The sequence below is a fragment of the Colletotrichum jinshuiense genome, chromosome 7 (assembly GCF_051148585.1).
Source record: "Colletotrichum jinshuiense chromosome 7, complete sequence".
NCBI classification, from domain to species: Eukaryota; Fungi; Ascomycota; class Sordariomycetes; order Glomerellales; family Glomerellaceae; genus Colletotrichum; species Colletotrichum jinshuiense.
Genome location: NC_139314.1, coordinates 90,954 through 118,587, shown reverse-complemented (window position 1 = coordinate 118,587; position 27,634 = coordinate 90,954). Strand labels below are relative to the sequence as shown.

The 27,634-nt window shown below is 49.9% G+C and overlaps 7 protein-coding genes across 7 annotated transcripts; 4 read left to right on the top strand and 3 right to left on the bottom strand.

Annotated features, from left to right (window-relative positions):
• Positions 1–2,776: 2,776 nt before the first annotated feature.
• On the top strand, positions 2,777–4,227 carry EsH8_VII_000031 (cytochrome P450; the record flags this gene model as incomplete). The annotated part of the gene is made up of 5 exons (XM_083270164.1): positions 2,777–2,837; positions 2,898–3,408; positions 3,469–3,635; positions 3,689–4,122; positions 4,183–4,227. The coding sequence occupies 5 exons, from the start codon at positions 2,777–2,779 to the stop codon at positions 4,225–4,227; spliced, it is 1,218 nt and encodes a 405-aa protein (XP_083127721.1).
• An 819-nt stretch (positions 4,228–5,046) lies between these two features.
• Positions 5,047–6,950, top strand: EsH8_VII_000030 (uncharacterized protein; the record flags this gene model as incomplete). Its single annotated transcript, XM_083270163.1, has 2 exons — positions 5,047–5,709; positions 5,784–6,950. 2 exons carry the CDS (start codon positions 5,047–5,049, stop codon positions 6,948–6,950), a joined length of 1,830 nt encoding a protein of 609 aa, XP_083127720.1.
• Positions 6,951–7,762: 812 nt separating this feature from the next.
• EsH8_VII_000029 (FAD-binding oxidoreductase) lies at positions 7,763–9,363 on the bottom strand (the record flags this gene model as incomplete). Its single annotated transcript, XM_083270162.1, has 3 exons — positions 7,763–8,689; positions 8,742–9,148; positions 9,213–9,363. 3 exons carry the CDS (start codon positions 9,361–9,363, stop codon positions 7,763–7,765), a joined length of 1,485 nt encoding a protein of 494 aa, XP_083127719.1.
• Positions 9,364–11,204: 1,841 nt separating this feature from the next.
• EsH8_VII_000028 (uncharacterized protein) lies at positions 11,205–14,265 on the top strand (the record flags this gene model as incomplete). Its single annotated transcript, XM_083270161.1, has 5 exons — positions 11,205–11,299; positions 11,362–11,702; positions 11,809–11,953; positions 12,408–12,497; positions 13,788–14,265. 5 exons carry the CDS (start codon positions 11,205–11,207, stop codon positions 14,263–14,265), a joined length of 1,149 nt encoding a protein of 382 aa, XP_083127718.1.
• A 4,177-nt stretch (positions 14,266–18,442) lies between these two features.
• On the bottom strand, positions 18,443–19,618 carry EsH8_VII_000027 (zinc-dependent alcohol dehydrogenase family protein; the record flags this gene model as incomplete). The annotated part of the gene is made up of 3 exons (XM_083270160.1): positions 18,443–18,618; positions 18,670–18,973; positions 19,031–19,618. 3 exons carry the CDS (start codon positions 19,616–19,618, stop codon positions 18,443–18,445), a joined length of 1,068 nt encoding a protein of 355 aa, XP_083127717.1.
• Positions 19,619–23,206: 3,588 nt separating this feature from the next.
• On the top strand, positions 23,207–24,396 carry EsH8_VII_000026 (uncharacterized protein; the record flags this gene model as incomplete). The annotated part of the gene is made up of 3 exons (XM_083270159.1): positions 23,207–23,540; positions 23,602–23,787; positions 24,254–24,396. The coding sequence occupies 3 exons, from the start codon at positions 23,207–23,209 to the stop codon at positions 24,394–24,396; spliced, it is 663 nt and encodes a 220-aa protein (XP_083127716.1).
• Positions 24,397–25,720: 1,324 nt separating this feature from the next.
• On the bottom strand, positions 25,721–26,972 carry EsH8_VII_000025 (isopenicillin N synthase family dioxygenase; the record flags this gene model as incomplete). Its single annotated transcript, XM_083270158.1, has 3 exons — positions 25,721–26,085; positions 26,162–26,225; positions 26,286–26,972. The coding sequence occupies 3 exons, from the start codon at positions 26,970–26,972 to the stop codon at positions 25,721–25,723; spliced, it is 1,116 nt and encodes a 371-aa protein (XP_083127715.1).
• Between the last annotated feature and the right edge of the window lie 662 nt (positions 26,973–27,634).

The window sequence follows — 27,634 nt, the reverse complement described above, 5'->3', positions numbered from 1 at the left end:
TGGCAAGTAAAACGGGCCCGAGGCGAATGGTATAAGGCGACAAAAGACGTCTGCAGTGGGAAAGTATTGAAGCAGACGTAGGAAACAGACAACATCTCCTGCTGCGGATGCCGTCATGACATGACAACGGAACCGTGGTGGGTCTCGGTGTTGGGTTCAGCGTTTCTGGCCTTGGTGTTGGTGTTGCAATTGTGAAGCGGTGCAGTTGTTACCGCCTGGTTGTTCAATGTAGTGATGGAGAGATCAGCTCGGCGGTCTTGATGGCATGTTCCAGAACATGACCGCCCTCAGTGTGGAAGGCGGCCGTCATGGGCGAGGCTCGGTAGAAGTGATTGCTAACGACATCGGCGGCGGTAGTGGCCGTGCTGTTGATTGCGGCAACGCTGTCGCAAGCAAAGTGTCTAGCGTGGTCGAGAATGATGGCGGTCTCGTAGAGCAGGGGGCTGGCGATTATGATGGTGCGAGGTGCCGGGGTTGCTACACAGCTTGGTGGTGACGGTGATGGCACACCGAAGCCAGACCGACGCGGGGCCAGGTGAATGCCTCAGTGTGCTCAACTTTGGAGATGGCATGGGCCCAAACGAAAAAAAGGAAAAACCCTGAATCTACGTAGGTAGCTTGCGAACAGCGGGTGTACCTGGTTCTGCGTAGTCAGCATTAAAACGCAACTTTGACGATGGATATCCATGAGAGCTATTTATCCTCCGACTGGTGAAACTTGTCTGACAGTGTTGTACTAGAGAGAAAATATTTTGAAGCATTATGGATGGAGGATCCCGTGCCTTGTCCAGACTTGAGCAAAAAACATTTATCCGTCACGACCTTGGGGTATACTTTGACCAAGTGTTTGATAATTTACCCTTTTGATAAAGTACCGCTAATGAAGCAAGCGAGACTAAACATTTTTAGCTAGACCGCGCTCAGGCCTCACCTTTTAAACCTTCAAGTCCTTCTCGATTAGAGTCTTCGGAACGGTCTCGTTCAAAATGTTTGAGTTGGTAACCAGATTCGTCAGACTTTTGATGACTTTTAACTGTTCACTCGAAGCATTTGCGGTGCGAAGCCTAGACGGCGAATTGCTCTTCACACGGCAGAGGAAATTTCCACGGCGGCAACCAGGTCGCAATTTATGAAGGCACCCATCTACAAATTTGACGCCCGAGCTCCTCACCACCGTCGCCAAAGACCTCTTTCGTTATCAAAACGGCGATCTTCCTCGACTTCATGAACAAGTGTTGCACTACACCATCTCTAGGCAAGCTTGGCAAGGTGAAAAGGATTCTTAGCGGCAAACAGTGGCGGCTGGATAGAGGGCCGGGCCGTAGTCGATGGAACCAGGATACTCGTTGTCGTCCAAGCTCTCTTTCCCCACCCTGTGGATCAGTCGTGATAGCGAGTCCGAGTCCATCAGCACTCCCCACCATGTCGGGTGCGCGCGCGCGGGTAATTCCAAGTCTATTTTGGGTTTGAGAGGATACACAACGTGGGGATTTAGGAATGAAACCGATACCGAACAAGGGACATTTTGGGAGTCGAGGGATCTTAATCATGCATATATGGGATCTAACGATTGCATCATACCTGGGCAACGGACTGCGATTCATTCTTCATTGGCTTTCAAGGCACCTCGTTGTGACCAAACAGCTACACCGTCGCCGCTTACTAAGTCGCACAGCTCGTTTAGCATTTCCATGACGGTACTACGTATGAATACGAGACCGAAGGTATTCGCTCGCTCGTTTGAACCCAATGCTCATTCGATGAACATTGGCTCGGATGTTACTCTGCCCGCCTCGCCGAATGACCCCGCCGTAGCACTAAAGGGTATCATATTACTGTTGGAAACTTGACCTGAATACGGGCAGGCAGTTAGCAGAAGCCGGCAGCGGCAGCGGAGCCCAGAGATTACACCCCCCGGCTCCCAACAGCTATATCTTAGCCACTGCTGCTGCAGCAGCCGCCAACCATCTTACATTATATTCTTCATACCAATTTACCAGCTTCCGAATATACCATATCGATCTTCGGCGAGATTCTACCCGTACGAGTTGTCCTGCGACCCCTGTAGGAATCCTGTGATTCTAACAATTACATTCCTGGACCCAACTCTCTTCGAAGTCTAGTCTTTTGTTTTACCGTACCATCATTGCATTCTATCAATCGCCCAAGAACCAAAATGTCAATACCAATGCTTCCGGACATGAACGCCACGGCAAGTGCTGCGATAGACAGTGTCGGCACCATCGTGGTCGAGACGGCCAAACGGTGGCCCGTGGCAGCGATCGCTTTTATCGCCTGTGTAGCTGCTTTCCTACTGCAGACTGTCTTCAAACATGATCCATTCGCAGACATCCCTATAGTCGGAACAGAATATGGAGGATCTGAAAGCCGTAGGAGAGAGTTTATGAATGGAGGGGCAAAAAACCTGTACTTGAACGGATATAAGAAGGTACGTTTGTTTTGTGGAATGTTGGCACCTTTAGTATGGCGTTAACTAAATTCAAGTATAGTTTAAAGAGAGGGCATTCCGAATTACTACAGAGGGCAGTAAGCTAGCTCCAAAACTGTGTAGATAACGAGTTTCTTGTGCTGATTTAAACTATAGAATTGCCAAACATTGTTGTCGCCCCTAAATTTATAAATGAGTTGAAGAGACTCCCAGATGACGTACTCAGCTTTGACAAGGCAATTGAAGAGGTTAGCTAAGTCGCGCGTTGTTGTATTCATTCTCTAGACTAACAAGTTATATTAGTTGATGCATACAAAGCATACCGGTATGGACACAGGTATCGAATTACTGCCCTATATAATCAAGACCGCGTTGACGCCAGCTCTTGGTAAGTCGCTATACTTTCTTTCTTTTCATTACCGACTCTCTACTTACGTAGCTGAAACAGTACGCCTTAACCCGATAATCGCAGAAGAAGTCGTTGAGGCTCTCCGCTTAGAGCTTCCCCAGTCAAACAGCTGGGTAGAGGTCAAGATTACAGAGAGAATCATGCGCGTCATTGCGATAGCCTCAGGTCGTATCTTTGTTGGTCCTGAGCTGTGCCGTAATGAAGAATATCTTGATGCGTCAATAAACTACACTATTGACGTCATGACGGCTATGCGCGCTGTTGCAGATATCTCACCATGGCTGCGCCCCTTCCAAGCAGCAAGGACGCCAGAGGTGAAAAGGGTGAACCAGCGTTTTATTGAGGCGGACGCTTTCTTAAGACCAGTCGTTGCAGCGAGGCGAGAGGCAGCAAAGAACCCTGACTACCAGAAGCCTGACGATATGTTGGAGTGGATGATGGAGGCGCACACCAAATTTGCACAGAACGATGATGATAAGGAGCTCGCCCGGTATCAACTTGGCATTAGCTTCGCTGCTATTCACACCACCACCACCACTACAATCAACGCGTAAGCATCTGAAACGAACATCTCTATTGAACTTTGCATAAGACTAACCTAGGCTCCCAGGCTCTACACACTGGCTGCAATGCCAGAACTCGTCCCTATACTACGTGAAGACATTCAATCAGCCCTTGCAGAAAGCAATGGTGTCTTCACCAGTAGTGCAATGCAGAACATGAAGAAGCTAGATAGCTTCCTTAAAGAAACCATGAGATATTACGCTCTTATACCAAGTAATCTATCTCTTAATTCCCTTTTATCTTATATCAACTAATATCTTTAATAGCATCATTCCATCGAAAGGTCCTTAAGACCTTCACCCTTTCCAACGGCCAGATTATCCCTAAGGGATCCATTATCGAACTACCTGCTATCGGCATCTACACTGATGACAAGGTATTCCCTGACTCTAGCAAGTTTGATGCCTTGCGATTCTACAAGCTCCGCCAGGAGAAAATCAAGCAAGACATGGGTACCAAGCAGGACATGGGCACCAAGCAGGACATGGGTACCAAGAAAGCCGAGGTTGTCGCCAACGCCCAATTCGTTAGCGTTGGGCAGTCCAGCTTGACCTTCGGGTATGGTCGTCATGCATGCCCAGGCCGCTTCTTTGCTGTCAACGAGATTAAAATGATCATGGCAACGATCTTGGCCAATTATGACATCAAGAATGTAGGAGATAGCAAGGAACGGTATAAGAACTTGGAGTTCGGAGCGTCAGTAAGTTTTATTGTTGAATACTTATCTAAGAAGATATGGCTTGCTGACTCCAGCTTGTAGGCCCATCCCGACCCCGAAAGGATGATCTTGATGAGGAGGCTATAGAAAGAACTTCTCCAACTGTAGTTAAGTTGCGGCTTCTGTAGCAACACTGTCACAGCCAATAATATGGCGAAGAATGCCAAGCGGATCTAGATGCAGGAGACCATCAAATAGTGGCTCCTCGACCATAGGAATGCTACGGCGCTAGATAAATAAGAATGCATCCATTAAACTAGCCCTAGCACGTTGCCAGCACGTTGTCAGGGTATGAAAGAAGCGTTGGAATGTGAAACTTACAGCTTTCAGCTAGTCACTCAGTATGGAACGCGGTAGACCCTTGGATCACCACCATTTTCTCTCAGTTCCCCGAAATAAATCATTGTCTGAATTTACGAGGTGCCGAGAAATGCCACACTTCAGCTCATATCCATGTACTCACAGCAAGAATCCATCGATTTGGCGATCATGTCATCCTGTGCAGCTTTTAGGTAACCACTCAGTATGGAACGAGGTAGACTCTCGGGTCATTACCATTTCTCCCAGTTCCCGCAATATATGTACCACGGCCTGAATTTACGAAGTGCCGAGGAATACCATACTGAGTGGCGTCTTCAGCTCATAGCCATGACCTCACAGCAAGCATCCATCAATTTGGTGATCATGCCATCTTGAAACTAAACCTTGTAGCCGAGTTGTTACTGGCATCCTTAAATCTAACAGTCTGTAGCAAACGAAGTGTATAAAAAGAAGATCAATACCACGCATAGGTCTATCTACTGTCGGACCCATATTCTGCCCACACAGAAAATTCGTTATTATATCAAACCCTTTACTTAAATCACATCCATTTTTACCTAGGTAATCGGCCTTGGAACACTAGAAATGTCTGCTCCTTTCGCCACTTTTCCCATCACTGGCATCACCGCCGGGGGCACGCAGCCCCGGCAGGAAATCAACGCCTGGGCCAATAACCACCCGAAGCAGTTGTCCCTCTTCATCCAAGCGCTGCGAATTTTCCAGGCAATGGACGTCAAGGACCAGCTGTCCTACTTCCGCATCGCAGGCATCCATGGACTACCTGCCACGTCATGGGATAACGACCCCATTCCAGAGGAAGCGACTAAGTCCTACCCAGGTGCCTATGCCACGATTGATGTTACGCCCGACTTCTATTGCCCCCACCAGTCTCTCATATTTCCAACCTGGCACCGCGCTTATATGCTACTCTTTGAGCAGCGTCTCTGGGAGATCATGACCACCGAGATTGTGCCCCAGATTTCGGACATCGTCACCAGGGATGAGTGGATGGAAGTTGCCAACACCTGGCGCATGCCGTACTGGGACTGGGCTGCGAGCCCGAGCGTTCCGGCCGTCGTGCGCCAGCAGACTATTTCAGTTATCCAGCCTGATGGCTCCATGGACTCACCTAAGTGGAACCCGCTTTATCAGTTCAGCACTGGGAATATTTCGACCTTCCAGCCCAATGTGCCAACTCTTGACAGCCAGCAGAGTTTTGGGGAGTTTGCAATCTTTGATGACCAGCCCGTGCGTATTTTTTCACAACTCACTCAAGTGTTTCTTGAATTTACTAACAGTTAATGTGTTTGCCTCTGTCGCAGTTGTCTGAGACTTCCGGCACCAGCAGATGGGGCGTCGGCAACACCTCTCCCCTGACAACGCAGCAGGTCGCAGGTGTTGTAAACAACGACTTGGTAGACAAGGCGCTTCAAAGCCCCCCATGGACGCTCGTACATCATGCCGGGCATCTGAAGGGCTCGCTCGCCGAGAATGTTGGCCGGCTGTTCTCGCCAGGTAGCTTCAGTAACTTTGCAGAGTTCGCGACAACCGCACACGGCAAAAAAACCAACCCTGCAGGTTGGCTATCTATTGAGCTAATTCACAACTGTATCCATGACTTCATTGGTGGAGTGGGTTACAGCCCGAACCCTCCCGCTTCTAGCAACGGCCAGCAGCCTCCCGCCAATGGCCACAAGACCAAGACCTCTGACAACCCGCAGCCGCCGCAGAAGTTCGGCTACGGCCACATGGCTGACCTCGCCGTCGCCGCATTCGATCCCATCTTCTGGCTCCATCACTGCAACGTAGATCGTCAGCTAGCCATCTACCAAAGCCTGGGTTATACGAAATGGTGGTCTGGACAGGGCCCCAATGACCCGGCATCGAACGCCCCTCTGTTCCCGTTCCATACCAACGCACAATTTGGCCACTTCAATTCTGACCTAGTGGAGAACTATAAGAGTTTCGGCTACACCTATGATGACCTGCTGCCCGGGACCAGTTCCAAAGCTGACACGGTATCGCCTGCCGAACTCCAGAAGCGTCTGACGAGCAAGTACGGAGTTCTACGAAGGGCGCTCAAGGACGTGTCTGATAGGAACCTGGTTGGCCTGGATAACGACTTCATAATCAATGTATTGTATAATCGCTATGCTCTCGGCGGTCAGAGCTACATCATCCACTTCTTCATCGGCGCACCAGCCGAAATCCCCTCATCCCCGGTCGACTATCTCTGGAGCCCGAACCATGTGGGCAGTATCCATACCTTTTCGAGGAACTGGAAAAAGAACGGCGTTTACTGCGCCAACTGCAACAAGCAGCAAGATAACCACCAGCTGTCAAAGGGACAGGTGCCCGTAACCCTACAGCTCTTGCAGCGAGCGGTGAGCGACGAGGGGAAGTGGAGCGATATTCAGCATCTTGGAGAACACCACATTGTCGAATATCTAAAGGATAATTTACATTGGAGGGCTGTCACCGTGAGTTGATCCTGCTAGGAGTATTTACCGCGAACTGTAGTATAAAATAAGACGCTAACCAAGCATTAAACTATAGCTACGAGGTGAGTCGATTAGCCTAGAAGATTTACCTGACCTTAAGGTATACTTCTTAGCAGGAAAGGCTACGCATCCTGAAAGCCCAGAGGAACCGTCTACATTCTCAGGCTATAAACATCAGTGGGAGGCTACTAAGGGTAAAGTTGGTGGTGCAGTGCCTGACGCGTAGTTTTGAATCATTCCGTTTATCCAAACCCAATCCGATAACCGGGTCTTGGAACTTCTTTTGGGATAATATATGCCTTTTCAAGAACCTGTTGGCCGACGCCGTTTCTGCTTAGCTTGTATATGTCCTTGACTGTCAGAACCTCGCGTTTGTACGGCCTGCGTCAAGGGCATCTGGTTGAACGTGAATATTACTAGCGGGAGTTAACGCCCTTGACTCTTAAAGAAGTAGAGACCGGTTCTCACCCATCATTTAACGAAGTTTCGGCATCCTTTTATCCGGGTTGTCAATCCAACGATTTTTCCCACGTTCATTCAGGTGCTAGTGTTCACGTTGAAGATCTGACATGACTTCGTATTGGAAATAATTCTCTCTTCAAAACTTCATCATTTTGAAGGTTTGCCTCAGTCTGGTAGCCTATAAGGCTCAAAAGTGTATGTTTATAATGCTAAAGGAGACTAAAAATAGGAGGAAAACCATCAGTTGTCTCGCTACCAGAGCTTTGGGGATATACAACTCCGGGTCTGGCGTGTCGAACTCTCTGATTGGCCCGTTGCCCGTAGCTATGAGTATTTATTCAAGACAAGGCAACCTTCGCACCTCCGGGTACCAAATCAGTGAAGACTCGCTCAGGATCGTACTTGTCTCTAATGTCCTTGAGCTTCTGCAGGTTCTCAGCTCCGTAGGATGGGAAAGTTTCGGGGATCTGGGACTTCTGTATGTCACTGAGGTACATGAATGGGAGCGGTCCCAGCCCGGCCGCGGAAAGCTTTTCGCGGATTTTGGCGTTGGCTTCGGCGTGGACTGCAAGAACGCGCTCGTCGTCTGCAGGGTTCGACCACAGAGGGCTCTCAACATACCAGATCGACGGGCCGTCTTCGCTGCCCAGGCCCATGGCGTTCTCGGGGGCTGACGCCACAATGGGGGTGATCGGGAGCATGCTGAAAGCAGTCGAGAAACCCTGGACGTCCGCCAGAGATGCGATCGACTCGTAGTATGTGTCAAAGGCGATTCTAGCAGCTGTGGCATCGGCCTTGCTCGTCAGCCAGTGGAATATCGCTCTCGTGCCGAAAGGAGGAGCGTAGTTGAATCTGTTGGACCATTCCCCGATGGTCGTTCGTGTAATGTTTCCGCTGGTGATGGGCAAGACGGGTGCAGTGAAGTTTTCAAGTCCCAAAGGCACGTCACCTTCGCCGCTGTACCACAGATATCCATCAAATGTGATCTCGCTGTTGCGTGACGGCGCCCAACGAGTCTGGCCCTCGAAGGAAGCCTTGGGATGTTGTGCACCGTAGAGCGCAAACTGCTCGACACTCTTGATGTATTGCTCAGACACCCCAGTTCCCCACGAGACCGTTCCGATCAGGGCCGAAGAGACTGGAACCGTGTTGAGAACAGCCTGTGTGACAACGCAGTAATTGTTGCCACCTCCAATAAGAGCCCAGAACAGATCCGGATGTTCGTCAGTACTGGCCGTAACCAGGGTTCCATTAGCAAGAACACACTGAAGCATGATTAGATCGCATAGGTTTATCGGGGTTGTACAATTTACTTACGTCCAGAGATCTAGCGATGTTTGACATTCCGAATTCATAGGACATGAAACCGAAGGGGCCACCTCCGAGAATTGCGCCAACGACTCCACCATTACCCGAGCGAATGCCGTTAGCGGAGACGTTGAACTGATCCAGATAGGCGTATAGCGGGGGCCATGTGATTCCGGACCCGATGACGACGGTCTGGTGGTCATCCGAGATAGCCATTGTGCTCAAGTTTGTCATGGCCATCAGGATACCCTCCGAGCCGATATTGCCTGCGTTGTCAATGGGCATGGCACCTCCGCTGCGAATGGCAAACTGGACTTGATGCTCCTGAAAACTGCGAACAGCGAATTGCACATCTGTCGTTGACTGCGGAGCGAAGATACAAGCCGGCCCAAGATGGTTGGCTGAGGTCCAGGAATCTTCACACAGTTAGCAACACCGAACGTGCCTTGGAAAAAGAAAAGGGACGTGGCCAATCCCTACATTCATTCTCAAACTTGTACCGGGCTGAGCCGGGGAAGAAAGTCTTGTCGGGATATGCAGAAGCTAACGCATCGCAATTTTCGTTGACGGCAGTTGCTACTACACCCGTAACGAGTGCTGCGAGCCCGAGGACGGAGCTCTGATGAAACATCTTGGTCTGAGCGGTTGCGCGATAAGAAAGAGTGACAATGTTCGGAAGGCTGGATGCAAGGTGAATTCCCAACATTTAGCCTAGTGAGGGGCGCTCCCAACACCTTATATATTCGCCAACACGATGCGAAAGCCAAGACGCAGACAAGCTGTCACCGTTATTCCGTGTGGAAGCATTGTTCAAGCGTGTATGCACGTCGTGGACTACGTACCCGGTCCCTGAACCTGGTGCACACGAGTGTCGCATGAGTGTGTTTGTTGAGTACTATCCACTAATTTATTCCGGAATGTCTGGGCAAAAAGCGCCAAGCCGCCTAAGAAGCGTGGCTGTTCATCTCTACTACGTCCTTGGCAACCTAAAGAATTGTGGTTACCTTGTTTGAGGAGACAACTTGGAGTTCAATATTCATAAAAGGAGAAACGAAAACTTTAATTTTTCGAAGGAAGATTTTGATATGCTACGTTAGTCGATGGAATAAACAACATAACAAACGCTATGACGAACAACTTTATTTGGTTCAATACTTTATCGCTGAGATCAGCACGAAAGCCGGATTAACATGTTAGCGTTGAACATGGGGATTTGAGTCCTCTGACGGCACGTCATACTCTGTAACCCCGCAATTGACTGCAACCTGATTGAGATTCCTCCCTAGTAGACCTCTGTTAAACGTCAGTGGAGGTCAAGACCCACTAAAGAGAATTGGGTGATGAGGCGGAGAATGGTACCTATGACTGGGCAGCAGTTCATCGTCGATTCCTAGACTGGGAAGCAATTATTGCTGTGGAGTCATGAGACGCGAAAAAAAGAAGAAAAAAAAGGGATAGCGAATATGCCGACCTCTCCGGGCGTTACTTGTTGATGTAAGGATTAAGAGGAGGCCTCGTGACTGAGCAGCCAATGGTTTATGTCAAACAAGAGGGTCGTGTGCAGAGAACCTGGGGGCGCGGGGTCGGGCCGGAAGTAGACACGGCCCCCGAGGGCTCGCGGAATGGCCCCACAATTACGTCGGCGCGACGCCCGCCTAGGTAGAATGGTAGAGATTTGCCCAATGCGACAACACATTATCTAACACAGCACTCATGAGAATATCTCCGAATCCACAAGCAAGACTGGTGAGTGGCTTTTCGGGACCAAAGAAATATACGAGACCGAATGCAACGAACAGCCACAATAACAATATATACAATTAGGACGTATGTGCATTTGATTCGTGCTGGAACCGAAACCGAAACCGTGACCGAGGTACAGATTGACCCGGCGGCAAGGAGTAGCTCGGCTGCAGCCTTGGCAGCCGCGCATTATCATTTCTAATGACCAATAATTTAGCCATCCAAGCCCTGTAGAAAGCCTTGCGCCACGACGTAGTCAACCCTACAGGTACGGATACATGAGCTTACACCTAGGCCCGAGTGGTGGGGGGGCATCTCTGACCTGACAGAAGATGCTAGCGCTGTTTTGATGCCAGATCAACGCGTTAGCTATAGGTGTTTAATAAAGACCCGACCATCTGATATGATCAATCTATTGCATTCTCCTGCCTGAACACGACCGGAAACTCCTTTTGACATTTTGACTCATCTCTTCCGTCTTTATCTTCCATCAGGCACACTGTCCGATTCAATAAGAAGCGAAACAACCAGTCGTCCGAAAAATGCTTTCTCTCCACTACCTTATTGCTATTTGCAGCTTTGCCTCTGCAGCGCGAATTTCAAAGTCAGATCTTGGTGACATTATCCAGCATGTAGGCGAACCTGTTGGAAGTGAGCAGGTTCACGATGGAGGTAGGTCTCGCGATCTCTAGTACAATGCTTGTGGAAGCTAACCTTCAATTAGTCACCATGTATATCAGCCCAACAACCCAGGCCGACGATCCCAAGATTGGGGTCTTATACCTGACAGATGCGTTTGGAATTCCACTTCTACAAAATAAACTGTGCGTATCAAATCGAGATATTGGATCTGAACGATGGAGCCTCAGGGTTGACACAGTCGTAGACTGGCCGACAGCTTCGCCAGGGCTGGATTCACAACCGTTATGCCCGACATCTTTCGCGGCGATCCCGCGCCTCACGACATAACCTTTGATGCCGCCGAATTCCTCGCAAAACATACGACCAACGTGACTGACCCTGTCATCGAGACAACAATCCGCTACATGCGTGAAGAGCTTGCTTTCGACCGAATCGCCGTGACTGGCTACTGCTTTGGTGGTCGATACGCCTTTCGTTTCCTCCAGGAGGGCCGAGGAGCCGATATTGGTTTCGCAGCCCACCCTAGTTTCCTCCAGGACAGCGAGGTCCTCGCTATTAGCGGGCCCGCGAGCATCGCTGCAGCTGGTAAGTTGCGCAAATCCTGCCTCGAACTCCAGACCTGAGCGTCGTTTTTCTCGTCACTTCCTCTTCACAGGCGCGCGCATACTAATTACTGGTTCCGCTTGCATAGAAATTGACACCCTTTTCGAGCCGGCACGCCGATTCGAGGTTGAGGGCATGTTAAATCAAACTGGTCAACCATACCAAGTTGCCCTCTACTCCGGCACGTTTCATGGGTTCGGCACCCGAGCCAATATCAGCATTCCGGAACAAAAGTTCGGCAAGGAAGAGGCCTTCTTTCAAGCAGTCCGTTGGTTCAAAGCCTGGTAGTGACGGAGGCCAGTTGTTGTGGTTGTTGTTGTTGTATTTAACGCCAGGGCAGCACATGGGTCACCCTTGCTGCAGACCAACCAAGGGGTATTTGGCGTGGAGAGTCGCCCGACATAGAGTTTATCGGCCGCGTTAGCGTCCTGCAAGTCATGCCTAAGAGCTACGAAACGTCCAATCTATCCCTGAATCCCGCTGGTTCCTTTCTATTGTATCCAGTCAATCTCCTCTGAAGTAGATAGCTCATCATGGGGCTTAAGTTGCAACCTAATCCCTAGTGGCATGTCAGAGTATGAGAGGTAAAAGCCATATGATTTCAAGCCAGCTGCACTTAGTCCTTGCATATCGATGGCAGAAGCTGATGGCAGAAGCTGACGGCAGAAGCTGACTGGCTCGGTCCAGTAGGCCGGCCTCCGGCGAAGCGCGGGAAAACGGCTCCAAACTCCGGGCCGGCGGTAGGACCCGGTTTTACGGCGCGAATTCTCGCGGAAGGTACGGATTATGCCTTCATAAATCTAGTTTTACTCAAGCCTCCTTGCTCAAACTCATCACATTCCTTCATTATCGTCAGACCAGCTTCTTCAGCGTCGGCTTCGAGTGCTATTGGGCTACCTACGGCCAACCACTCTCTCATTTTATCATCTAGTGAGGAGGCCAAGTTCCAGCAGGTGAGGTGCTCTTTGAAATCCAGCGTATTGGTTCCAATCTGCTTGTCCGACCATGGTCTTCTAGGGAAGACACATCAAAGGTGTCAGATAGTGGATGATGATGCAAAGAGGAAAAATTCGACGAGATCGAGCGCTTCCCGAATCATGCTCCCCCCTCTCCAACACCTGCGACCGACGATGGGAAAATTCTGCCCTCACGCTCGGCGGCCGCCTAAACTTAAACTTGACTTCACAATTCATCCATCCCGTCTGGCTGATCACCACCCCCACCTCCACCTCCACCTGTTCAAAGTTGCAGGTTGTTATGGAATCTGCTTAGTTGTTACAGTAGTGCCGCTGCTTCGTAAAAATGAAGTGCACAGCCACGGGGAGACTTGGTGGCGCCCGGCCTGTTGAAAAGGGTTGGCGGGGGTGATTCCCTTGCTGGTTCATGGCTTCTTTGCCACCTAGATAGACACAAAACGTTAGCGAGTTAAGGCCGTGGTATTAGTGGGAAAGGAACTTGCCGCTGGAGCAACGTCCCCTTTCTGCCCCCCTTGCACGTTAGGAAGGCGAGCTGCGCGTTCTCCGACTTCCATTTGCACCCCCGCCCCAACCAAGGTAAGCGGGTAAGGTAAGGAAGGAGTGCTAGAGTACCCTTGGCCTACCCTATTGCGTACCTTGCCGTGTTTGTACTTACTTAACTTTGTTATGCGTCTCTCTTTCTCCCTCTCTTGTTGCGCCAGAAAAGACCTCCGGCCTCCTCCAACCCATCCTTCTCATCTCACAACGCACCCACCCAGACGCACTCAAATCTGAGGGCCGACGAAGACACAGAGGAAGAAGGACCCCTTTCATGACCAACAGGTTCCTTGAATCCCCACAGTCTGCGGTAAGCACGCTCTTTTTGGGCATTCTAATTCGCATTCGCTTCGCTTCTTCAGTGCTTGAGAGAGGCCGTGCTAGTTAGCTGACTTGGACCACCCAGAAGAACGAAAATGCAGCAGGGCGACGAGGAAAAGACCAAAGTCTAGCAGCCCTTGGCTTGCCTCCACGACCTGGGCCACCGACGCGGCTCCATCTCCGTAATTCTGTCCAGTATCAACAGTTCGCAGGTCGTCAATCACTCCCCCAGCCACGACACCTCTTTAAATAGCTCCAAAGAGGCCACAGTCACGGAGACCACTGTTGTAACACCCCAGTCCGCCACGCTCTCGATCCAAGACGATGGTGATACTGAGCCCGGTCACGAGCTTATCAAGATCAACGTCCTGCTCAGCGACGATGCAACTATGGAAGATCCCAGCTTCAATTTCACCTGGGGTCTAGATGACTCCCTCGAGACAGGATCCCCTGTAAAGGCCCGATATAGACACTCTGCCGCCGACCAAGCACACAAGGAAGGGATGGCGCAGAAGGGCAAAACGACGGCAGTCTCGGAGCAGCTACGGTCGCGGGTCATCGAACTGAGCAAGGACATAATTGCTGCAGCGGGCACTCTGGACCTGGATGTATGTCATGCCCGTGTCATTGATGAGTGCGTAACTACCGTCATTCGTGCCGCACTGCGCGCAATCAAGGCCGACGAACAAGAAAATAATGGCGACATGTGATCTGGCGACGGGTCACCCGGCTCCAAAATGATGGAATGAACTACTCTGATTGAAAGCAATTGACAATAGCTGGGGCTTGGTTGTACATATTAGGCACATCGAGGTCCACAGTCGATACCAAAGAGAACCTGTTACGATGAAGCTTGAATGAGGGCACCGCACTCGTGTCGAGATGAGGTCCTGCTGCCCATCAACCTTGCGGCATGAGGGAAATGCAAATCTCTTCTAATCCTTCCAATTTACGAAAAGCACAAAACAACGAAACCCATTCCCCATCTCCCTATTGTCGCGCCACCCTGGAAAGCAACTTCCAAGAAACCTACCGCAGCCGGCCTTCTGAAGCTGCAAGCTGAGCCCGCTTGCAGCAGACTCGGCAGCGACAAACCCTCCATCAATGCCTAAGCCGAGTCTTGCCCGCAAACAAGGCCATCACAAACAATGCCCCTGCATACGGCGTCAATGGAGTAGTCCTACATAATTATTTCACCAAAGCGAGATCCGTGCGAACAGAATGTACAAACAACATCACACAGCGCACTCGTATTCAATACGGTTCCCATTCCCTGGTGTCAAACCCTCTTGCGGGCGAAGGCTAGCATCCCAAAGTCTTGGTATTTTGGTCTCTTGATATCCTGGCATCTGGTCTCCTTTTACCCCCTTCTTTCCTGGTTTACTAACCCACTGAAATACTTCGCTTGGCTCATCCTTTGATTTCCATTCTTGTCGTCATTGATTTGTGATTTCTTCGGCTGTCGAAGCACCAAACATCGACATGCACGCCAGCATCGAGTTCTGACTAGAATTGCATTCCAGTCTGAAGTGCCAATGTAAGTGTCGACTTGCATACGTTTCGTCTGCGTAAGGTCCCTGGGTCGTATTTGCTGCAGCCTGTTGGACGCCCACGTGAACGACGAGAGATCCAGAAGCTGCGGAGAGGACGCCTGGTAGTTGGCCTAGCTGTCCTTGTCGTCGGTATATAGACTGGGCCTTGGCAAAGTGTACTGTGGGTTGGAATTCCGTAGCTCGGCCTACACTAGAGTCTCAATGCCCCCATCTTCCTATGCTTTCTGTTGCTAGGCAGCAGGTGGCCCCGAGAGCGCTTCGGGGCAACTCTCCTCGTCGAGATCCGTAGAGGGGATCCTTCGTGAATAATCGCCGGCGATGATCACTCGTGGGGGGTATGATCTGGGTTGAATCACCGTTTCGGCACTTCGCGACGCGGCTGACGTGGTTGATGATGCTTCTGGCTGTCGTATCGGATTTCCGACGTGTACGACTTCCGGACTTTGCAGTGTATGAGCCGCCGCTTGTCATCACGACGATATAATAACGTGGTATCTTGTTGGAATGGATTCAATTGTGAGCCAACGCCAAAGGGCTGGCCTCACGACTGTGGAGGAGGCCAGGTGGACGTGGGAAAGATAATCAGATCTCGGCCCCAATGTTAGTGGGTCCCTTCGACCTCCAAACCTGGCTGGATATCAATTAGAACATCTGTCCCACGCGTAAGAAGACGGAGGAAAATCACAAGAGAAAGAGGATAAACTCACGACTGAATTGGTGTCGTGTAGTAGAAGCTAAAACGCCACGGTGGCGCCGTCGCGACGGCCAGGAAGGGGCCACGGCATGAACTCGGACAGCTCGTAACTGCCTGAAATGCTGATTTGAGCCGGTGGATGTGGAGCGATGCGTGTCTTGGCAAAGGGATGACGCGACACGGGGAGATGGGAGTCGGTCGCGGCGTTTGTCGCCGTGATGGAGTGTAAAGGATTTTGTGGCCCTGGTTGTGGCAGCGGCAGAAATGGATGGGGTCGTAGTTGCTTTGTCTTGGTATGAAAATTCAAGTCAGTTGAACCGCCAGATTATACAGCAAAATCAATTTGTGACTGGCAATTGCAGTAATCCTTCATCGTGTTTCTTGCGTACCTTTGTCCTAAAAATGCCAAGGAGGAAATTCGTCTAGACGTGATCCAACATCGCTGCTGCGGCCGCTTTCGTATCTCCTTGGAGTCGAGGATTGATTATGTGCCGAAGGATTCAGGTGTGGTAAGAACAAGGGGCATCAAACAGATGGGAGAAAGAAGAAATACAAAATAGACCAGGTCCTCAACGGCTGATGTTGGTTGACATGGCGGTGGATTGAAAATGAACCGTCGTTTTTGATGGGGAGAAGACGGCGGAATGAATGCGACTCAAGAAATTCAGAACGCGATGGAGAGTGCAGGAGAGATGAAGATGAAGGACTTGACGAGACAGCCTTTTCTGGAACATCGTTGGGTAATGAGAAGATGAAGGAGATAATTAGTGCTAGTTAAGGTGAATTCAACTTCGTTCAGTGAGGTGGATGCCTTGAGAGTGACATGCTGCTGCAGTCCGATTGGCTTAGCGGAGGATGTACATTACAGCCAATGGTGGATCATGAATGTGGACACTGAAAATCCCCTATCACTCACCTATACAACGCCCTTACCGCCAGACTCGCGATAATATCATTAAAACCGCCAAACCGCTGTCTATAGCGCTGCTCATTTTTCCTCAAGATGGAATCCGAGATACAGACCAAGAAGAACTTAAATCCAGGCACCAGGGCAGTAATTCTCGCTCTGCGAAGTCGGATCGTTGGGATGTCTACGGAACAAGTCTCTAAAGAACTAGGAATTCCAGCCCGAACTGTTCGCGACGTTCTTGCCCGCGCAAAAAAGAACGGATTCGACCCAGCCGCTCCTACCTTCTCTATTCAACCTATTCATTACGAAGATGCCCCTCGAAGTGCGGGCCCGACCAATAAGTTGGAGAGAGGTTAGAGCAAGAGAAGGAAGAAAATTCCGGGGCCAAAGCCGAGAAATTATCAGCAGCAGGGCCAATCCCAGCAAACATCAACGCACATTGTCAGCCATTTCTGCAGATACAAGCCGACGATTGCACAAGGAAGACGAGGTTGTACGGCAGTTTACGACGAGTGCTATGGCAGTCTGAAGGTCGGCAAAGTGTAATTCCGACATCCGCGGCCGACTCCAGCAGGAGGCCTACGACGCTCTCATCGTGATCAGAAACCTGACTTCCAAGGTGGCGTCGGACATCGTGGACGCCCAGATGAAATAGCAATGTTGAGGATAGGCTGAGGGTGAGAGAACATATCCCATAAAAAGATTGTAAGACGATCTCAGAATTCATCTGTATACACTGCCCACATGCGATACTGTGAAAGCAAGAACACATGTGTTGCTGTAATACCGTTCGGCGTGTGGGAGATGAATTGGTGCACTATATCTGCGACGCACGGTTTGAAAGCCGCGGAGTAAAATGTATCTCAGGCGTTCGCTTGCAGAGTTTTGGAATGCATCCATGGCCAAGGTGTGGATTTTGAAGACCTTCAGATGCGGGAGAGAGTGACGAGCCCGCCAGCATCAAGGAACAACAAAGTACCAGCAGGATTGTCCGAAGCCTGCCCTCAATGCGAATGTCACGTCCCTATTTACAGTCAACAGTCACTTCAAGATGGCCAGAACGAAACGCGGGCACCGGTGCTCCATTGGCGACCCACTTGGGGAACGCTCACAGCAAGAGAATATCAGCAGCTTTACTTCGTCGTTTCAACACATACGACCATACCCACTGGAGAACTCGGGATCCCGTCCGCTCTCCCATAGATAAGCCAGTGAGGGCCGGATTAGTAGTTGGGTCGGTGACGACCAGCGAATACCTGGTGTTGTATGTTTTGTGTTTTGTGTATTTTGCCCTATGAATCCATATGCGTTCCGTGTTTTGTGTGTGCTGAGCTTTGATAACTTTTCGGGAAGCTCGCAGGCTTATGGCACCTCTGGGGACGGCGGGAACGTCGTGGCTGCTGATGCCGACTGGTGAAGCGAGTTACTGGGCCTTGTTGTCTCTTTCAGCTCAGCCACGTATGCGAAGCCATCAAAAAAGTCATTTTGGCTGGTTGTCCCTCACAGAGGCAATGACGCCGCGTCAACGAAGCTGTCAAGCAGAAAGCACAAAATCACACATCTATTCCTGGCAGTCCCCTTGTTATGAAAACACCGTCACCACCGTCGGGCGGAGCAGGTTCCTTGCGCTGTGTATAATGGACGAACGATGGATTGATTAATATTCAACTTTTTATTCAGTCCGAGATTGCAACATCCCAAGCTAACCCAAGTGGTGAATTCAGCCCAACTTAGTCAACTTTAACTACTATTTTCCCCACGAAGCCTTGTGAAAGGAGCGCCTTGTAAGCCTGCTTTGCCTCAAGCCAATCAAAAACCTCGGCAACCACTGGTTTGATATTGTTTTTTTCAACAAAAGCGGCCATGTCCTGGAACATTCCGAGGCTTCCAAACATCAAACCTCGAACTACGAAGGGTTAGTTGGCACCAGAACCCTTTGAATATGCGTCTTGCTTACTTGTCTTTGCCCCAAAAATGATGTCAGAAATCAGGTCGTGTTTCTCAGAGTCGGAAAGAAAGCCAACAGCTGAGACGAGACCATCTTGGCGGAGCGCACGAAGAGATTCGGCAATTGTAGCTGCCCCCACCACGTCAACGACATGGTCGGCACCACGCCCCCCGGTGAGCTCCAGTACGTCCTTGCTCCAGTTGGGGTTGTTCTTGTAACTCAAGACGTGAGAAGCACCGAGCTTTCGAAGAATATCGAGCTTTTCCTCTGATGTTGAGAAGGCAATGGTCACCGCTCCAACAGCGGCGGCAATCTTTAACAAATTAGTCTTTCGCGATGATGACTCTATGCAGTAAGCCAGATAACTCACTTGCAGAGCGGCGATGCTCACACCACCAGTGCCTTGGATTACTACAACGTCCCCTTTCTTCAAGTACTGCGGACCCCCAAAAAGCGAATTCCAGGCGGAGACGTATGCTCCACTGAGGGTTGCACCTTCTTCGAAAGTCAGGTTGGAAGGCAAGGGCGCAAGAGCATCCTCATCGAGCACTGTGTACTGCTGGAGTACCCCGTCCAGGGCCCCAGTTCCAATTCCAATGTGGTTGTTCAGGGATGCTTGCGTCTGGCCGGCTTTCCAGGTGGAATTCGTCGCATTGATGACTTTGTCACCGGGCTTCCATCGTGACGATGTGGAGTTGACCTCAACAACGACACCGGCGCCATCACTCAATGGAACAAGACCATCATGAGGGCTTGCACCGAGATATCGCGGGTCCGAGGTCAAAAGGAGAAGGTCTCGGTAATTTAGGGACGCCGCGCGTATACGGACAAGGACCTGACCCTCTTTGGGGCTAGGTCTAGCCGATTCCTCAAGAGACAGGTTTTGATCGATGCCATCTACGGTGCAGGTTCCCTGGATACGGTTGTGAATTCTCCATGATTGGTTCCTGGCAGACATCCTGGTTGATTTCGAGTTACGATTACCCGAGAAGGCGCTATGAGGTGCGTTTGAAGATATGAAATAAAGTCTGATGAAGAATTGCCATTTCCAAGTATTGTGCCGAAGCGACTTTCATATTTTTATACAACACGAACAATTGGTATATTCTCATTCTTGTTGAAATGAATGCCAAGGTTTCGTCACCATGATCTGACAAACCTGCATGCGAGCTTCATAATCCGGAATTCCACGGCAAAGCAACGCAACGTTATAAGGGCGTTAGCGCTAAATCAAACGCTCCGAACCCGCACTTCACATCTTATTCGCTGACTTTTATTGCATGTCTGTCTCGGGGACTTATAATATCCTGTTCTCCGATTATGTATGTTAGCCCAGTCGCCACTCGATGATTGTTTTGTAGACAACAATTCTCCAGTACCGTGCACGGCTCATCTCCAGCCACAACACACCGACACGCACACCTACACACCCCGCTCAGGCCGAGAACAAACCAGAAAACAGGTCAAGTCGCCGCAAGAAGGAGGGCGACGACATTGATGACATCGAACACCTCGTACACAGATTGTTGAACAAGTACTGGAGCCCGCGCGAACGAAACCAACGGACTCGGATGCTGGGGCTCGATGCCGTTAACGGAGTTCACGGCGCACCGCATCACCGCATCCTCCGCGAGAAGACGTCACCTTCCGCAAGCTGGGACGGAAGGGCAAGGAGGCGCGTTAATTACTTGGCCGGGTTTGCGGGTCCGGCATCCCACACTAACTACACAAGCGCGACATGGTCCCCCGTGCGCGATCAAACGCTAAAAAGCTTGATTCAACTGATTCTTATCGGCGGAGTGAATTCTGTATTTTATGTTCCAGTTTTGCTTTTCAACCGAAAAAGGACGTCCTGAAAGCCGCGTGATCCCTTGAGGGCCGCTTTTTGACTGTCGCCTCAAGCACAGTTGATTTGGGGAATGGGTGGCCCCTTTCATTAACGGCCAAGCGTACAGTGTTGCGGAGCAGGTCAACAATGGCGGTCAACTGGATGCGGATGGAAGTCCGTGGGTCTTCGGGTGTCTTCTTGGCAGGCCTTCTAGTGAAGAGTACAGAGTATTAACTATCAATTTCTCTGTTTCTCCGACCCACATCCCCGAGAGTCGAGGTGCTGGAGGATGGCCTCGTACGCGTCGGGCGAGCCTAGGTCGTAGAAGATATTGTTGGATTACTCAGCCAGAATACAGCGAGCCGGCCACCAGCAGCAGCCGGCCGCTACAACAGCCGCGACAGCGGAACCCGGAGATCCAACCTCCGGGCTGCCAACAGCAATATCTTCACTACTACTGCTGCTGCCAACCTACCTGCTTTCTTCTCCTATACACAGATATACAAACACCATAATACAGTACCAGTTTTGACCTTTCGTTACCATCGTTGCTTACGCACGATTACTTCCCATACGGGTAACCTGTGATTCCAACAGATTGAGCGCATTTACACCAACTGCACTGTTTTCACACCGCACAATGTTTGCATGGCATCTGCTCACTCTGAGTCTTGTGACTGTCCAGGAATGTGTAGTTTTGGGAGATATTGCGGGAAGCAAGAGGGTGAAATCATAATACGCCGCTCTTTGGCAGCATCGAGCCCAGAAGAGGTGACACAGACTTGGTGTGTGCGCCCCACCATATCTTATGTTTATCCCCGATGGCGAACTGTGATGAAGCTGGTGCTAGCAACAATGCTGCGGCATGGAATAGCTCTGCTATCATTGCTCAAATCCACCTGCGAGTATCAACAAGAAAAGAGCGTTCGAAGAGAGGAGTGTCATTGTGAATCTGGACGGGTCTTCAGCTCGAGTAATGCTCACTCATGGATTGGTACAGGAGCCGAGTACATATGGGGTATCTATAATAACCAGGGTTTGGATTGGGCAACAATTGTTCCGACCAGTTTTTGGGTGAGAATCTTGGTCGGAAGGTATTAATTCGCCCCTCACATGTATTCAATACCTAATCACCGCTACTCCCGGGTGCACCCAATCGGCGCCGCGCCGCCCTTACGCCTTACGCCACAGCGCCGCGGGCCGTCGCGCGGCCCGCCGCCGCCCTGGCCGTGAGAGCCAACAGGAGGTTAGGATCTTCCTATCTGACCGACTGTAAAGCCTAATTTTAGATTTTTATTGTCTCTTAGATGTTTGATTGGATTCCTTGCTTCTGAAGTTCGACTGGTTTTAGACTAGCCGGGTACAAAAGACTGGTCTGATGACCGTAAGCCTGCTTTGGCGACGTGAAAGGCTATAAGAGTCTTGGCAAAATCATCTTCCAGGGCAATCTTGTCGATACCCATGGAAAGAATTTCAGCTGCAGTGGGGTGGAATGCCTAGAATGGACCCTTGCTTGGCAGGGGGGGGGGCAGTATCAATAGTTAAATGCCAGTCAGACTGCAGTACAACCTTGCTGGGGTTTAAGTCTGAATGGCTGAGTAAGGTTCAAGCCACTTAGTTACATCCCTCAGCCAGGTATACCCTCATTCGTGCATTTAAAACGGGTAAACTTTCTAATATGGAAGGTCTTAGGGTTTTTACGTACTTAATTTGCGGGGACTGTCTACAAGGCTGTGGTCCTGAAAGGTCCGCATGGTCTAATTCCACTTTATGGTTGGTTTGTGGAGTCTCAACACGTCTAGATGCCATGGTGACAATACCACCAGACAGACTAATTCTTTTTTTACACTCCACTTATATCTTCAGACATTACCCAATAAGTGAATTTCTATATTATCAGCAATATTGTTGCATTGAAACCTATGTGCGTGAGAAGTTACTCAGATCTTGTTTTTTCCTCCCAGCTGAGTTTTGTAAAGAATAAGAACTTTACCTGGAGTGCAGGTTATATTTAGCTGTTTTTTGCCTGTTGGCTCACATGAAGTACTAAACTTCCGCATCCAGTTGCCTTGTCACTTTCGCCCCGACTCCCAAATTTCTACAAAGCTAGGTAAATTTATATTGTGAGACCTAGTAATTTGGATCATTACTATCCACATTTGCCTGGTCTGACTGGCAGGGATGCTGCTACGTGAGAACGTGCAAGTTCCTTTGTTGGCATGATTGACCCCAACTTTGCTACCCTGCATATGCTTCTCAATTAGATCGTTGCCAACGTGATCACATCAGCCGAGATAGTAATGTCTTGCATGAATACAGGGTAGATGTAACCAACAGTATTGCGGGCTTTAATTAATCAACAGGGCAAAACTAGTTGAACTCCAAAAATTAGGGGATGTGGCATTAGTAATTGTGGATAATAAATAAAGTTTCTAGATGATAGAGTCCAAAAACAGCGGGAGTTTGTCGAGGTGCATGAAAGTCAACTGTGAGATCATGCCAATATTGCAACACAGGGCACAGAAGTTCGGCGAGTTATTCATCAGCAATTAGTCAAGGCTTCTTGTCATGTAGAGGTTCTCACGATCAGGCTGGAAGATTGACGGTGTATAAAAAACACATCATGTCCCACGTCAAAGGAGTAAATTTGCTCATCATCCCAATCTAAATCAGCTTCTTTCACTCTTCAAACCCCATTCCACAGAATATCTCCTCAAGATGCATTTCTCTACGCTTTTTGTCTCTGCTGGCCTTATGGCTGGCACCGTTCTGGGAGCCCCTGGATTCGTCGCTGAGAGGGCTCCTGTTGCGGAGTCTATCGTTAATGCTACTGCATTGAATGTCGACGTCTATGGCTCCATTCCTGAGGACGCAGTCCGGCACACCGATGGCCACTATACCGCTGAGCCTGGCACTAAGGCTTGGGCCTGGATTCGCGCCCAGATCGATCTCCCCAACACCGCAGAGACTCGTGCCGAAATCGAGAAGAGGGCTGCTATTGAGAAGCGTGAGCCTGCCAACATTGGAATTGGCATGTTCGCTCAAGACTGGTGTGAGTATACCTTTTAAGCTGAAATATTTTATTTTGTATCATGACTTACAATTGGAGATAGGCAACGGACAGGCCGGCTGGTTTGATAACGTCGATTACAACACTCAGCATGTTGTCAACCTCAACATGTATAGTGTTGGTATTAGCTACCGTGGCATTCGAAGCAACGAGCAGCTCGACTTCAGCAAGCTTGCTGGAAATGATTGGTGCGGAACGTACTTGTACAGTGCTGCGCCGAACACTCCTAGTAGGTTAACAATTCCATCTTGGCTAAATTGTAGCTAACTCGGTTCTAGTTGGCTGCTTTAACTCTCAGGCGATCAACTGTTTCCGCCTTTGGCTTAAGTGAGAAGTATCTCTGCCGGCTTATTATATCCTCCCTAATGATACTCTGGGGATGGATATCAATGAATTGGATGGCCGCTTATTGAAGGATAGAGATGGCATTCTTAAATCTATGTGTGGCCCTATGCCACATACCACTTTACCTTTCAGTCAGCCTTTGTTGGCCTGAGAAACTCGGAATTGGCGACGCATCTATTGTCAAAGTCGTATAACTTGAACTTTCAATACAATTTATGTTATAGCTCTCATTCTTTTCTGTTCTATATCCGTGTGAATTGTTTGGGGTAGCAAGGGACAAGCAAGACCCCGTTACAAGGACAAACAATAATAAGGAGCCGTGTCGAAAGACTCATACGGGGTCGGAGCAGTTAACGTCTGCCTCGGCTTGGCAGTAAAGGCAGCCTTCTGCAGCTGCTCGTCGAGCCGGCTTGACTCCACTCCTGCGATGTCCAACCACGGGATCCTGACTGGCCGGCACCTGGGCGAAGTAGCCAAGCTCCAGAAGGACTAGGCGTGAAGGCCGCCGAATTGCGCCCCTCAACAGCACTCCTCGGCTCATCCTTATTTTTCAAAGGTTTATTCGTCGCTAGCTGAGGTCGCCGTCCCAATCCTAGTGGCTCTCGCCGCTCATCCTGCGCAGTATGTGTTCGAGACTCCAGGTTTACTGCAAAAAAGGTCATTACTACCATCTGACGGAGTGCCGCCTAAAGTTCTGTCAACCTCATCCACTGCCAGTCAACTTTTGTCTCGACCTTGCCCAAGCTCACTAACGAATTGTGAGCTTGGTGGCAACATTTTCTCCGGCCTCACGTTCTACGCATACATGATATTTCACTCGGTGGCTCCAACTATTCAGTGGGTCTTCTGGCCCCTAGGACAGCATGAAACCAGCAATGGTAGTGTAAAAGGCTGAGGTTATGGGGTTCTGGCGTCTCTTTGGACTCTGCTGATAGCATTGAGCTGGTGAGGTTGTGCTAGTGTGGTTGCGTTGGTAGGGCTGTGTTTGCTGAACTTGTGCTTGTAAGGTTGCGTTAGCGAATAAAGAAGTAGGTGACCTAGACACGGATGACGGGTAACTATTTGCGCTTAGACGGATGTATCGTTTAGATATTAGTGAAGACACATATCTCCCTTTCCTTACTGTATGATAGTTCAAATGACATAGCTCAATGAACTTTGAACCACCTTGCTAGTAGAGGCTTTGGCTGATTTGGTATGTTGTTGTTCATAAAGCACCTGCTAGAAGCAACGCTTCTAATAGAAAGCAAATTAATCAAAATACAACTATTACCAGCTGCGATATTTTCGATTCTTCAAGGCCTTCATAAGTAGTGTCCTTGAGGAGAAGGAGATTTGCTTGTCGACCTCTTGGAGTGTTTATGGCTTGCACCATCTGATGACCTAAAACTAGTCGGCTTTGCGATGGTCGTAATCTGTGTGAAAATATCTAAATGGCTTCAGTCTTACTGCAAGAAAGAAAGGGATGCACTTCAAACAGTGGCGCTAAACTACAGACCTCTGATGCTGGTATGGTGATTTCTCGGGCGAGGTCAAAGATCTCAGAAGTTATGATAATTGCTTTCTTGAGGTGCGTTAATAATGCAAGCAGCAATCATACAGGCAATTTAATTGCATGGAACGGTCGAAATGACGCATATCGTCTGCTTCCAGCATTGAGCCGATGTGTCCAACGTCTTCTTCCCCTCCGACAAATCACCGTTCAAACATAAAGAAAAGAATTACTTTGAGGAAATAGACTTCCGTCGAATCTAAAACAGACACCCCAAGGAGGCATTTCTTTCTCATACCACAAGTGTTCTTATCTGCCTCCTCGTTCACGTTGGAATTGCTGCAGTGGTAACAACACGCGTGAATCTCGTTGAAGGAGCCGCGTTGGGTTCAAAGTCCGGGAGTGCCAAGTCCGGGAAGACCTTCTGGACTTTGCGAGCCAGGTACTGGCACCACTTGCCGTCGACTTGCCGAAATGTCGTCTTTGCCCAGCGGTTGCGGGCGCGTACCTCTTGGGCTTCGTCGAGAGGTGGGAGGTGGTCGAGAGGGAGAGGCTCCATTGCGGCATTCCAGGAAAAGTCGAAGAACAGGGGAAACGAGAACCGAGGGGGCGACCCGGGCCTCGGTCGCCGAACCCGATGGGGCCGCGAGCAGAACCGACCTTTTGTGAGTTGGTCAAGCATATCACCGACTATTTAAAACTCGGAGGATTAGTAATCGTCCGTTCATTGCAAACCGAGGTCGCTGATATGGATATTGGAACGTACCGTTCACAACCAGTGCGCCCTCGATGACCGGTACATCAGTCCACTTCTCAGCAGGAGACAAGATCTGCAGCCCCGTAAGACGATCATGTTCGCAGAACTGACCAAGGGGTGGAGAGAGACTTACTTGGAGGCCGGGCGAGTCGACTTTCAAAAGGGTGAGATATCCAAAGTCGGTATGTTCGCCGATTCCAAAGCCTTCTTCCTCCTTTGTATCCACCGAGAGATCCGGGTCGCATATATTCGCCGATTCCGATAACGGTGCGTATTTGAAGCAGCGGAAAAGAACGACCGGCTCGGGATCAAGCCACCGGCGACGGAGGTCTCCTCTGTCGAGCCCTAGGCTTTCTGAGAATATGTCGGTCAGGATCTTGCCAACGTCTGTCACTTGGTCGACGTATGCCATGATGTTAGGCCGCATGCCGGGAAGCGACTCGTCGGGAAACTGATTGCGCCCATGAAGCGGCATTCCATACAGCGGGTGGTCTTCGGTACACTCGGGCCCGACGTAGAGACCCTCCTTCCAGTCTTGATGGCCGTGGGTGTGCTCTCCGCCGAGAGGCATATAGCCTCGCCAAGCAACGCCTCCTTGTGCCAGATCCAAACCCAACTTGTCTTTTATGGGAAGATTGAAGAATTCTTGCGTCGAATGCAGCAGAGAGAGCTGTTTGTGGATTGAAATGGGAGTACCCGTCAGCACAAAGAAACCCCAAGTCGATGCTGCTTCATGAATCTCGCCAATCACTGTTTTAGCTTTCTCCGATTCGGGGTCGGCTAGATAGGCAGCCATATCAATCACGGGAACCGTTTCCATGTTGGTGAATTTGCAAAGGCGCAGCTGAGCCTGATTGCTAGAACACCTTCGACTCTCAGCAACAACCGAGATAGGTACTTGGTGAAGATCGGCGGAGACTTTGGTAAATATCTCCAGATGATGGTGGGGCAGTAAAGAAGAATCTCGGGGTTCAACCAAAGAGAAGGAACCCCGCAATCCAATAATTGAGTTTATGCAAGCAATCGGGACTACTAGAACGAAGAAAGATGGGATGAATGCTCCCATGGACGGGCGTGGAAAGAGGGGAAACCATACCCTACTTATCTCTCTGCAGAGTACCATAATAAGGGCCCAGCTGGAACAGAAGTGGGGAGAACCAACGGCAGCTGGATTCCAAGAATAGCTGTCTGCAATGCAGACCGAAACCCCAAGCAGAGTATTGATGTCTTGGTGACACCAAATGAAATTTCATTGGTGATAAGCCAGCCACGTTTTCACGGGGGACAAAAGCCTGCGGCTCTCGTTTTCAAACATGCGGTTGTACGACACCGCTAATGCAGATGTTCGTCATGTCTAGCAAATTGGAAGGCCCGGAAAGATTACGGCGCTACTTCTTGACGAACAAGTGGACGAGATCCAGATCACAGAAGCCATTGTTGAAGCTGCAGCTGAGAATGGTAGTTAGTCGTACCCAGAAAATC